General features: G+C 42.1%; 1 protein-coding gene across 1 annotated transcript in view; it reads left to right on the top strand.

Annotated features, from left to right (window-relative positions):
- Window positions 1–353: 353 nt before the first annotated feature.
- bmp2k (BMP2 inducible kinase) overlaps window positions 354–14,067 on the top strand; it is a 43,723-nt gene continuing 30,009 nt past the window's right edge. The window contains 1 exon segment of the mRNA XM_079222169.1: window positions 354–535. Within this exon segment, the coding sequence (XP_079078295.1) occupies window positions 388–535 (148 nt within the window). The 5' untranslated portion in view covers window positions 354–387.

The raw sequence follows: 14,067 nt of genomic DNA, 5'->3' as shown, positions 1-14,067 counted from the left end.
TGCGTTGTCTCTCCCGCTGCCATCTTCTCATTATCGGCGTGGCGTCTTTGGCTTGCACGCCTGCAGCGATGTGCCCCATTAGCTAACGAACATATCACTTTTTTGTGGACATTTTTGTACGTGGTGCTAGCTTGTTTTTTGGCCTTTCTTCTCGTATTTTGACTACTTTCATGTCGTGTCACCCGACAGCTAGTCGTCCCTCCAGAAGAACCAGACGCGGAGCATGCAGGAGGAGAAAAGGCTCCAGATAAAGTAGACAAGGGGGGGGGGGGGGCGTCGGACACGACAGAGTTAAACCGTGAGTGGGGGGTTAATCTACCAACACACACCAAAAACAAGGGAGTAGAAATTTGTAAAAAAAAAAAAAAAATAGTAGAGGAAGGGAGGATGAAGAAGTTTTCCAGGATGCCGAAGTCCGAGAGCGGCGGGCTCGGCGGAGGGGCGTCGGGGTCCAGCTCCGGAGTCAGCAGCTACTTCGGGAAAGTGTTTGCAGTTGGCCGCTACCAAGTCACCGTGGATGAGCTCATTGCAGAGGGTATGTGTGCCTGCAGATTGTAGCATGACTGTGTGTGTTGGACATTCTCTCTCTCTCTCTCTCTCTCTCTCTCTCTCTCTCTCACATTAAGCTCCGTGGTATTCACTGGGACACACCCGTCTTCTTCTGTTTGGAGAGAATAACTTTGCACACAGTGAAGCAAACTCCTCTAGCTTTGTTCCTTTTATGGGCTGGTAATTGATTTGCCCTCCACAGTAACCCCCCCCCCCCCTCTCCGTCCTTAACATCTGCTTATTTCCCAAGAAAGTGCATGCAGGAGGGATTGAAGTAGGTCGGTCGGTCTCTTCTTCCAGGCTTTTGGTATTTTAAAGTGGGGCACTAGGGTTTGGTGCATAGCTAGAATTGAAACGTGCAACTGTTCTGCCATACAGCTGTAGGTTTACATCCTGCTACAGCTGCTCCTCTGGTAGAGGACGGTGGGGGTTAGCCCCCAGGGTAACAAGGGTCCAAGCCTCCTGTGTCAACACACTCCATGTTAATAAACATGTTGTCCAACATGTTCATTCAGATTCCCCTGTAGTTCGCTTTTGTCCCCGTGGAGGATTTGATTTGAGGACATGCGTAAAATTTGAATCTCTGTCCAAGGACTGGTGTCTCCAGAGGCTGGCTGAGGGGACACTGTAGTTTTTTGTTAACATGCACTTTGATTAGATGGCGTACCATTTTTAAAACGAGTAACGACAGTGGTGAACACATCACACAGATCCTGAGGATGATGACAGGCTTTCATGGAAAAACGTCAGACATTTCCTTCATGGCGTGACAAAACTTTGAGTTTTAAATATGTTGAAATGAGATTCCCACTCTGTGTCAGAGTCACACAGGCACCAAATGAGGAAGTGTGTGTGTGTGGTTGGAGGGGGGAGGTATTTTTACAAATGGTTTAGTGCCTATCACAGTGTGTTAATTAGAAACCTCTTGATTTATAGAATAACCCAGCTCAGCCTATTAGATGACTAATTGGTCACGAGGGTCTCCCCTTTTAACAGGAAAGAGTTGGTTGTGTTTTCAGGCTCTTTATTACAGAATGTGGGGGATGCTAATGAGACATTACTGCAAAGAAGTTCGTCAAAATAATATTTGCAAATACGCTCTTGCCTCTAATGAGGACTAAATGTTAAAGATCCCTCTGCAGTACTGGAATCTTCTGTGGAGGGCTGGTGGTACTTGCATGAGGTAATAAGTTACTTCCTCAAATACGGTCTAGTGTTTGAGGGTTTATTTGCTCGAGGTCAGCCCTCATGATACAAACCTGGAAGAGTTCAGATGGGTGAAAGGGAAACAAATAGTGCAGGTATTACTCCCACCTGACTATAATTGGAACATCAAAGCATTTTTTTAGTGCATTTTGCGTACTATTATCGTTATTCTTTGTCACTGTGAATGAATAGCACAAACTCAACGTTTCAGACATTTCTTTGTCGCCGTCTCCTCAAGTAAAAGACCGCTGTAAACAGACTGTTGAGTCAAACTGTGAACCTGATCTCACTTTGCCCCCCCCCCCCCAAAAAAATTGTGCGTACACACAACCCTTCCTGCAAGCAGTCATGAGTCTTGTGTCATCACATAATCATGTGAAGTGGTTGTGGCTGGTTTTGCTACCAGGAGCACACGATTGCATTGTGACCTTTACTCATCATTCTGTTCCAAGGGAGGAGGAGGCGTCCGTGTGTGTCAGGGCTGCGTAGTGAATCATAACCGTGTATTTAATGTGAACTAAACGGAGTCTGCTGCATTTAGAAATAGACTGAATGAATGTCGAATCTAAAAGTAGAATGTTGCTCCCCGGTTATTAATTAAGGTGGCGTTAAAAAAAACAAATCTGCTCTTGTAAATAAACATTTGGAGACTTATAACATAACGCTAAGCATGTGATGTTCACAGCATCAGTGGACAGAAATGGTAGCATTCAGACTATATTTTCAGGTTTCAACGTGGACAAGTGGGGCAAATCTTCTTACGGGAAGTACATTTGTTACTCTCCTCAAGCAGATTGTTTTGTTTATTAGCGGTTATCAAACAACAGCAGCCATGCAAGTGAGATGATGGGATGATTTAAAATACTTGCATGTGCCAGATCAGTGCTGTATACTGTATGTGCAACTCTCAACAGAGACGAGAAGGGTGCAAGACTAACTCCTTCCATCATCAGCTCCGGTGGCCAAAGTAGCATTTTACTTAACCCGGGTAATCCTTATCGTGACCCCTGTGTTTTTAAAAGTGTAAGAATGCAAATTTACAAAATATAGTGGATTAAGTTGAATCGGATTAGTCTATTCTTCAGTGATTCAGTAAGGAATTTAGTTCAAGTTACCCATTTTTTGTCGGCTGACTGCATTTTTACTCCAGAAAATACAAGAACACAGAAATCTACTCTTTTGCAGTAACCATCAACGACAGCAAATCAATTAAGAGCTTCGCTGCGCTTGCATTCGTGATGTAAATACACACTTGAATGAGCAGCTTGAGGATGCTGTCGTATGAATTTCGCACTCTGCGGTGTCACGAGAGCAGAAGGAGGGGAGTACTTTACCGTTTCTGTCCGCCGTGGTCCCATGTGCTGGCCATGCAGCAACACAGGACCGCTGCTCATTCTTTACTGAGGTTTTTTTGTGGCCGGAAACACTTGGCAGGCAACCAGGCATCACTTGCTGGGTCCTGCTCTATTTAAAGACTGACTATGCTGGGAAAGTGGTAAATGTGTCAAGGTTAATTTTTGGGATTTACCTGCCATTGTGGCTCAGAGACCACCAAGAGTGTTTCAAAAGGTTGAGTTTAAACTTTTGTAGTGTTGCTCGGTAAGCTTTCTCTTTGCCAAGATGAGAACAATGTCATTTCAGATGTGCCGCCAATAACTCCCATTTAATAACCCTGTTGATGCACGTCCCAGGTGTTGAACAGTGTTGCACGTAGTTCAAAGTGAAAACTAATTCAGAATTATATGCAGAACTTTCCATTAAAAAAGTGTTGTGTGTAAAGTGAAACCAGTCTGTCCTGATGGCAGCAGCTCCTAGTTGTGAAAAAGTTTTGCGTGACCAAATCTGATGAGGTAAAACCACTGTGGTGATGTTCACCTTGATCCATTTCTTCCTGTGTACTTAGACGTATTGGATACCAGATAAAGCAGATTGGGTCATTCTGTTTCCTGTCTATATGTTCATAGAAAAGGACACCCACGGAGGTTCATCTAGTGTGCATGGGTTAAATCAGGCCTGCTGCAAAGTATGTAGCACTTGGTCACTTATGAGACTGATTCCTCACGGGCTCATCTCTCACTTCCTTATTCAACTTCTATCCAGCAACTGTGCCAGTTTAACTAAAAGCACGAGATTCCCTTAAAGCCAAACGCACAGCTGTATCTTTCTGGAGAATAAAAGAAAGCTGCTGTTAACATGTTGATGATCAGGTATCTCCACCAAACATATTCCAAATGAGATTTTTGTCAAGCTAAAAAAAAAAATATAATTCCTCTTCATGCCTTGTGGTTAGCTATTTATTTTTTCCAGTGACATATCTGCAGAGCTGGACAGTTCCAACAGGAGGAACATAGTCATTTCCCTCCGCTCCCTTTTAGCCTCTGTGGTTTCTCCTGAGCTCTATCGGCTGCTGTCTCCGAGAGGAACACGGACACGGCATGAAGCAACAGGATGCATCTGTGAGCATGTCACTCTTTTCTCCACTAGCGCCGTGTCGTTTTAGGGTTTCTCTTCAAGGCCTGGATGTTAAGGAAATGTACAGAAATTAATTTGTTACCTTTTTTATAGGTTTGGAAAGTTGCGCAAAGTTTGGTGAAATTGTAATCGACACACCAGAACGGTTTCGAAGGATGATTTCAATGTATTGAAGTATATAGGGATATGTACAGCATACCAGATACCTATTTTATAATTTTCTTGTCTTTGAGCCCTGCCCACCTACACACAGTTGCCAGTTTAATAAGAACACCCTGCCATAACTAATGCAGTCTGATCCAACAGTCCTGCAATACATATTCATGAAGGTTTTAATGTTTTTGATGATTACGGAAAGATGGATAATATGCTCGCCAAATGAAACTATCACATGAGATATGAATTCCCCTTTTCCTTCTGTGAGCTCTCTCACAGCCTAACGGCAAGCTAGCTCGCTAGCCCTACCACATCTATCGCCTTCAAAACAGGAAGTGGGTGGGAAAGCGATGCGGCCCGCCTCTTGTGTGATTTGATTGGCTCCCCGGGCCAAGTGTGACTTTGATGAGCAGATGGGTAAAACAAATTGAGAATATTATTTAAACTTTAATGCATGTCTAAAAAATGCACAAAAGAAGAAGAAATCAATTTTGTGGTTGACGCATTTTTAGCAACGCAGTTTCAACCAAAACCGAAGATTATAACCATCATGAAGGGAGGATTTCATGCAGGACTGTCGCATTAAACAACATAATTGCACCGGTTAAAGGTATCTGTCTTTTATTTTTTAGATGAAACAGAACTTTAAAAAAGTATTTAGTGAATACACCTGTTTATTTTATTTAGGATACTTTAAGCCACTGTTTAAGAAGACAGACTAACTGTTCCAAAGCTATCTGTTCACAAGCATGTTAACAGCAAGGTTGTAATTAATCGCCGCCTCGGCTAATTAGGGTTCTCTGAGCATGAGAGCTCTGCAAACTTATTATCGTTACTCGCTGTGTTTATTCCTGCGTCGCTGCTGGTCCTCTTGGGTCACACGCCTGTCACAAAAACCAAACAAAAACATTTTCTCTGAACAGCATGTTCAGAGAAAATGTGAAGTCAGCATGGCTTCACATTGCCGTCAGCACAATCTTAGAAGCGTTTTTGAATTTTGTAATGATGGCGCTCTGTAAGTTGCAGTTGGAAGAGATGAGGGCAGTGTGAGGCCTTCAGCTCTGGTCGCTGGGACTCCCTGACTACAACGAGCTACAGATCACGTAAACGGGAGAATAACAGTCACCGTTTCCATGCAAACGGCCGCTGTACACATTTTTCACCGTGTCCTTTTGACACTAGTGATCTGGACAAATGCCATATACATCCACCAAACGGTTCTTTTGACCTCTGCGCTACAAGACATTTAGAGAAGAAATTCATCAGTTGCATGTGCCGGTTTCCACTTGAAACAAGTATGTTTGTCAAGCTCTTTGTTGTGCATTTATTCAGTGGTGTTTGCTTTGTGATTAGACTTTCATCTATTATTCTCTAACGTTAAGTAAATATACTGTAGATATCTGTAGCCGGTCTGACACAGTTTACATAAAGTGAAAAGCAGTTGGTTTAAGTCTGGGGGATATGGTTGAAATTCATATCAGAGATGGAACACAATCTCCTCATTTGGTGTTTTTACCATGATGGCTAAGGTCACTATCTAACTCTGCCCTGGTTCAGCCCGAAAACAACATAAGAGACGAGATTTTATAACTCTGGAAAGTTCTAACAGCCACGGTTGTGCCCTCTTGCACGAATGTGCTGGGCCAACGCAGCGCTTGCTGCATGACGCCACATTGTATTGAGTCAAAGTTAATCTTCTGAACCCCAGAACCCTCCAGCGGGATGGAAAAGCATGTTTTCTTTAAGCAATTGACCAAAACTACATCGTTCATCACAGCCATATGCTGTGAAAACCACCTTTATCGTCAGTTTAATCTTTCTTGAATGAACGGTCCTTCAACACGTGCGACAGACGCTTCCGTCAGAAAGAGCAACCGAAACTAAACTTCAAATTGTGATATTTCATCAAAAACATTGTATTCTAGTTGCATAAACTGTTTGCTTTAACCAGATTTTCAAAAAAACATTACATTCTGTGCTCCTCAGCAGAACTAGGAAGCCATGTTTGATTTGCCTGAGACTGACAGTCATGTGACAAACATTCTGTGAAACCTCGCCTGAACTGCAGGCTGCTGATCTCATTGTGCAATACGGAGAGGACGGCCTCTCCTGTCCTCTCCTCAATTCACTAAGTAGAGGTTGTAACGATATATATGGCTCAGAATATACTGTATAGCACGTGGAGCCTCAATTGTTTTGTTCTGACATAGATGATCTATGTTGGGAAACATTGTTTGTCAAATAAATTATCAAATAAATTGTTATGATTTACAGCATTGTAATTGTGTTATACTGCACATGATAATTTTCTTGACTCATCTTTACTTCTAGCTATGATTATTCTGGTTCCATAGAGGTGCAAGACTTTTATATTGCAGTGAAAAATGACGCCACAGAAAGTTGGTAAATGAAACTACTAATACCTGTTTGATTATCACTCGACCCCCGAGTTGCGAAACAGCAAAGTGCTCTGGATATGCAAACAGTCAGAACACAAATAACTTTGCAATTTGATTGAAAGAGTGGAGGTGTAATTGTTTTACTTGTACTGGTGATGAATGGGCGCATTGTTCCCCCGTGTTGTCTTATTCTAGCACCCGAGAAAGAATGCTGGTACGACGCAGCACTCGGTCCCGTGATGGGGCATCGCTGCCTTTGTGCTTGCTCATTGAGGCCTTCTGTATTGCCGGCCCCTCCCCTCTTTTTTGCGAATCCGCAAATGAATCATTTTCTCCCGATTCATCACCCAATTCTGAGGAGGGCGCCGGGCCAAATGTTGGCGTGAACCCTGGTCACAAACAGAAGGACATTGATGTGGAAGTCCACTGCAGCGTTTCAGTGTACTTCCAGTGGCGGCTTAATGTTTTTGATCAGTGTATTTTGAATTGTGGTTTCATGGGTGGGTGGTATCATTAGGCTTTAATTTAGAGGATTTAAACCGTTAATGCAGCATGATTCAAAGACGGCAGTGCGCTGTGACCAGGATATTGTCTTGTGTTCTTTATGAAATAAATTATTTGGTTGTACTGACCTTGGATAAGGACAACTTTTATGAATGTGCTTGCAGATATTTTAGATGTACTTTGTTCAGAGGTTTGTTAATGTTCAATGTTTGTGTTTTTTCTGCCCGTTTCTTCAGCACTTGGCTTTCAATCAGTCAGAGGTTTGACTGTTTTGATTTCAACATGGAAATGCGAATTCTGACCACCAAAAGATAGATGTCACATGAGCTTAATAATGACTTATAAATATATAAAGTGTATATGTTGCTCAAGCCTAGTGTCCATAAGCTATCATGACTTGGTCTGATGCTTTTGAGAAGTCTGCTTTCTGGAGAGACTAAGTACAGGTTGGAAACCGATCATCAGGCTTCTGTGGCTCCAGCATCACGACACTAGATTCAATAACAAGTCCAGAGCGGTGAAGGATTGCCTCACTGTTAACTGTAGTCAGTGTAAACATGTTGGTGCCAACATGGAATCTAAAAAAAACATTTACGTATATTATACTTCTGGTCTTTTTATTTGGCATTAAAAAAAATTAGTCGTCATATCACCACCAAATTAAATACTTTAAGAGCTAATGTCCAGACGGTTACATTATGATACGTTCAAACTATATTCAGTAAAAAAATGTGGGCAAATGTACCTTTGCCCAAATCTTGGGCAAAGGTACATTTGTATGTTATCATTTGTTTAGATGTAATCTTGCAAAATGTAGTTTTCACACGGAACCTTGAGGCGGCTCATCAGAGGTTAAAAATTAATTGACAAAAACCAGTATGCAAACGTTAGTAAAGCAGTGCATGACACTTAGAGTTTAGTTGTTTACAGCGGTATCGAGATGGTATTGGTATCGGCTGCTAAATGTCTGGTACGGCTGCATCTCTAGTCTTGAAGCAGATTGTGTGCTTGTCTGATTGTGTACGCACAAATAAAAAATAATTACTAGTACTTGCATGCCAGATTTATTGTTGTGGGAACAGTTTGTTCAGTTTGTGGTAAAACACTTATTTCTGGGTGTAACAGCCAAATCAGAGCAACAGAAAGAGGGAGTTCATGTCATGTTTGCGTCTCACAGTCCTAGCAATTTGGCAAGACTTGCTTCATCCCTGTCCGTTAACAAGCCACACCAGGTGTGCATCCGTAAAAGACACAAAACTCCTGCTGCACCGTTAGCGACAGCCTGAAATTATAAGTGTGAATAACTTACAGGGATAACACAGCTCTACCTGTGGACTTTCCTACCACCACAGAGAATCAGGTTTACTTTAAATACAAAGTGGTATGGTTGAACAATTATACATTTTTATATCAAAATTGTTATTTGAAATTTCTCTGTTGACTTGAGAAACTCGAAACAAAAAGGGAAGCCACAAAGTGGCCCAAGCAGACCATTGATTTTTTTTCTTCGGTGATGTTTGCGAAGCTTCTTTGTTTAATTTAAGATTCATGTAAACTCCGGGCTCTTGGCATACTCCTCTACACCTACGCAGCCGCTAAAGATCAGTTGTGTAGTCTGAACTGTCAACATCGGGCGAAAGTTTAAGCATTTTATAGTCTGACCTACACAGACGCCAGCCTATTAGTGCGATTGCAGTCTCTCTATTGACAAAATGACAACGTTTTTCATAGCAGTCTGCCAGCATCTTAAATTGTTGCTGTTATTGCCCAAGATTTGTGTCTTTTCCCCACTACATCACCATTCATTGGCCTTTCTGATCATTGCACTGTTAAATGTAACTCTTATCTGGTCTAAATTAATGCATTTTACCCATTAATACATCAATGAAAATGAACATATAGCGTTCTTGTTTTCCTTTACATATCAGGATGGTGTTAAACTTGGTCTCACAGCTGACCCCTTTGTTGTGTTTTCACCCTCTTGTATACTTTTCATTCTCTCCCGATTTCATCATAAAGCCTAAAGAGCACAGCCTGTCGACAGTCAGTCGGTTCAGTAGTAAACTCTTTTGAGGTAAGATGTTTGAGAGCTGACAGCCAGAACCTTCCAGCTCACCACCTCGTATGACCTTTTATGGACTCGCTTGTTGGGATGACTTCTTCAACAACTTCTTCACCCGTCTTTTTAAGTGCTTTTTGCATCATTCACCTGAGATCTAAATTAGATTAATTTCAGCCAAGACCCCCGTGTGCTTAAGACGTGGGCCAAAGTGGAATAATGAAAGCTGAATACGGTGGAGCTGGAGTTCAGGTTGACAGTGTTTTGTCTGTAGTGGAATTTTTAGGTGTGTGCGTTATAGGGAAATAGGAGTTGGATTTGTGGCGGTTAAAACACAGCTGACGCGGCATTACTCAAAGTTCTTCTTTTGGCTTTTATTTATTTAAAACCATCAATTGTAACTGGTGCTTTTGATCTAGTTAGTTTTGACAATTCCTAGAGAGGATGATTCTGAATGATTGTGGCAACCGACATTCACCATTAAGCATTCATTTAGCGCCATGATTAGAATTTTCTATGACTAAAATGATCAATAGCTGCAGCTCTAAACTGCTTACTGCTTACACCCAGATGTTAGGCCATTTGCCAGATTGTGGTATCCAGCTGTTTTTTCTCTGACTGCATCATTCATTCATTTTAGTCCAGTATGCCTGCAGCATCCCACTATCTCCTCTGTGTTTTGGCAGAGTGCCACCCTCAACTCTAAAAGTTTAAAAATATCTGACCTGCAACAACTTTGGTTGTCTCCTTTCTATGGCCAGCGTATACTTGACTTGGCTGGATGGGAACTTAAGTGACAGTGTTTGTAGGTTAACTTTGGTAAATGGTTAAGAAACATGAATTTGGCAGAGTACAATGCTATCTTTTGTTTATGTTTAATACCAACAACTTGACTTGTATAATAAGTAACTTGTTATACATTTTTTTATCAGAAATTGTCCATTTTGAAAAGGTCTTCATCCATCCACAAATCAAAAGCAGGATTTGGCTTTGAAAAGATGACATGATGGTGTGCAGCAAGGAAAAGGTTCATTGAGTGTCGCTCAAATAAATGCTCTCTAAAAGCAAGTGCATGCCTATTTTTAGGCTGACAACTGATGCTTTTGTGAATAAGCAGGGTTTTTAACAAACGGTCGTCAGCCTAAAGTGTGTTACAGGGCTCGATGTTTGCTAACAGTCCTGTCTAGTTGATGACTTATATTTTCCAAAACTCCTGTGAGATTGTTACGGTTAGGCATTGACATATGGTTATGGATGGGTATTATCTTGAAATAGTTAGAACGGTTGAGGTTCGACATCGAATGGTTGACATTGACTGTTGACTTTCACAGTCAACAACGGACATGTTTGCTCACTACATTAACCAGCCAAAGAACAAAAGTCCTTCTCACATTAGTGAGTATAATACCAAATCTCAAAGCCTTTGCTAAAGCGCTGGGGATCATGAAGTCATTTTTGGTTATTAGTGAGAGCAGCTGGTACCGCGGGGCAAACTGGCCAGACCTTGAAGCCAGTTGATGGAAATCTTTTTCCTACATCAATGTTAGTCTGCATGACTCATGCAGCAATGTAGAAGGATGGTATTTATGATGTACTTTTGGTCTTTTTTAACACTTGTTTTGATGCCAACATTCCTATTGAATGTTGCAAAGAATAAGATAAAAGAAAAAGTGATGGAGCCCTCAGTCACGTCATCTTAACTTTCGTTTTCATCAAACTTGCATCGTCAAATTACTGTTATCATTTAGCACATATTGAATAGCCAGTAAAAGTTAAAGTATCCCACCTTATTAATTGAAGTGGACAAGTTTGGGTTCCTTTTTAGAGTTAAGTTCTTATGAAATAACATGGACAATAGTCCAAAAGGAGATTTGCAGGTGAAAGAAGGCTCAGAAAACAGTGAATTGCTCCTCAAAGCGCAACCCTTACTTTTCTCCTGGTTTCTGATAATTTCAAGAATAGCAATGTCGTCATTATCTCCCAATTCCAGTATTCAGATCACCACTTTTTTTTGTAATGTTGTGCAACCCACAGGCTTCTTTTAAGTTGTTTAAAGCTAGTAACTCTTATCATCAAGCTTTACAACTGTGAAAACCTGTAGGGGAGGTGTTGTGGGTTCATGTTAGGGGAAGGGGGCCACCAAGAGGAAATACCTAAGCCTCCTCTAAAATAAATGGCATTCTCCTCCCACAGCTCTTCAGCTAAAGGAGGCCCTTTTGAATTGAACTACATTCCTAGTTTGTAGCTTTTTACCAAGCAAAGCTTTTTTTTAACAAGCTTTATAACTCGCGTATAAAGCTGTAGTGTTGAAATGAGTGACTCAACAGGGAGAAGGAGAGATGTGAGCAGAAAGTCTGTCGGTCAGAGAGAGTTATCACAGATGACATCATGCTTCGGAGGAAAAACATCTGCGTCTTTTGCAGAAACTATAAACGTATATCCTCTCTGTTCGCTGCACGTTACTAAATCCTCTAATCCTCGCTAGTTGAGACGCTTCTCTGCCACTTTTGAATTTTCTTTTTTTCTCTCGTCTATATCACATGCTGAGTATCTGTTTCGCAAAGAGCTGTTGAGATCCTCTTTCAAGCATCTTCCACAGGCTGTCATGTGGGCTGCCTGTGACTGTCCTAGTTAGTCAGGCTTTGCAGTGATGTCAGGGTTCCTATCGCTCGATTCAGGGCCAGTGAAAGTTATTCAGTTATCACAGCCCTCGTTCAGTACCAGGCTGTAATGTTAGTACCCCCCCTCCTTTATTGTTGGCTTGATGGATTCTGGGTTTTCCCCCTCCCAACTGTCACCAACAACTGCCCATGTCCTCACGATGAAGGGCCTCTGTCTCCTCTCCGCATTGCAGCCAGCTAACAGACAAGCAGGAGGGGAGGTACAATAACAGTGAGATGTGACTAATGGGCCCTGAGTACCGGAGTTAGACATGCCCATCAGCGATGCTTTAATACACTGAAAGGATTCAGTTACTCTTCTGTGCACTTCTGAGAAAACCTTACGATGCTGTAGTATCAGTCTCTGTAACCTAAACTTAAGGCACATCATCTTCTGATTTCCACAAACATCACTCTTAAAATCTTGATGCCTTTGGGAGTTAAAGTTCTTTTAAAAGATGTGAGAACATGAGAAAGCAGATGATTCATGAAATGTAAGAAATGTGCAGGTGAACGTCTTCAATGACCTTCAGCCTCCTGGCTCTTAGTGTTGAGATTCAATAGTATTTTAGCCTTATTGGATCTTGCTAATAATTAAATGACAAAAAGCCCACAAAGCAGGGCTCAAGTTTTTTTTTTTTTTGCCGAAATTGTGAATACGTTTGTCTATGCAGTTATACGTTGGACTAAAAAACAAGAAGGTGACATGAAAGAGTAAAAGCTGCAGGGATACTTTGCCTCCCAAGACTTGACAAATCTCCCCCTTTTTCCTTTTCAGGTTCATCTGTTTCTTTGTCAGTTGAATCAGTTTACACAATTGTTTGACGTTAATGATTGAGTTAAACTTTTCACCCCACATTACATCAACCTAATTTACTTCACCGAAACAGAAGCCTCTGCGCTCACGAGTAAATGCAGCGACACATGCGCAGCAGTATTCAAATATCACTAATGCAACACATATTTAACTAATATTATTATATTGCTGTCCTTATTTTTTTATATCTTTAAAAAGCCAAGAATAGTTTGAAGCCAGTACAGTGTGGGACCATTTGTGTTGTTCAAGGGTCCCTTATTTGTCCAGGAAGTTTGTATGCTGGGCACAAAGTCCCTTTTAAAATAAATCATTCCATCCAGAGCAGCTCAGGAGAATAATACTCTCAATAGTGTACCGCTTCTGTGACTGGCATAGTCATCATGGGAGCCAACAAGAGCCCTAGGATGGTGATATAGTGAGTCTGATCCTGGAGCATATGGCATCAGTCAGTCCCAGAGCAGGCCAGCAGGCCCGAGGTGTTCCCAGTCCAGACAAGATGGATAAACCCTCCAACGTGTCCTGCGTCTAACCCCGGGGGCCTCCTACCAGTTGGACGTCCCCTGAAAACCTTCCAACGGAGGCATCTTGATCAGCTGGCCACCTCCAATGAATCACCACCTTAACCTGGTGGAGGGGTCTGTGTGCCCCATTGACGTTGGGAGTACTCTTGTTGGGGTGGGGGGACAATAGCTCCTGGTAGAGTCTCCCAAGGCAAAGAAATCCTAGAGGAGGGGCCAGACCAAGAGCGTTTCACTCAAGTTGCCTGGAAAACCGTGAAACCGTGGCACCCTTCTGAAGCCAGACCTGAGAGGCGAGTCTTGTGGCGGGACCGTAACACATGGGGCCAAAGCCTAAAAACAAAATCTACATGGAGCCCCATCCTGTGGGCCCACCACTCGCAGAGAGGCAGGGGCCAAGGCTTGCCGATACCTGGCATCGCAGACCTTTGTAGGGTTCAAAACAAATCTTGACCTTTTGTAGTGTGCGACAACAAAACGCTTATAGCAGTGGCTAGGGCTGCAACAACGAATCGATAAAAATCGATTAACAAAAGTGTTGGCAACGAATTTCATTATCGATTCGTTGTGTTGCGTGATTATTACAGCAGTCATAAAGTCGCGGAGAAGGAAAAAAAAGAGCGGCGCAGAGCCGCCAGCGTGTCTGAGATTGTGGAGTGAGAGACTGAGAAACAATGAAGTCGTGATCTTAGCAAAAATAGAACATCTTGGATGTGTCGAGTCTTGG

Source organism: Taurulus bubalis (genome assembly GCF_910589615.1).
Source record: "Taurulus bubalis genome assembly, chromosome: 8".
Taxonomy (NCBI): domain Eukaryota; kingdom Metazoa; phylum Chordata; class Actinopteri; order Perciformes; family Cottidae; genus Taurulus; species Taurulus bubalis.
The sequence above is the reverse complement of the archived record's forward strand: the minus strand, read 5'-3'. Positions and strand labels throughout refer to the sequence as shown.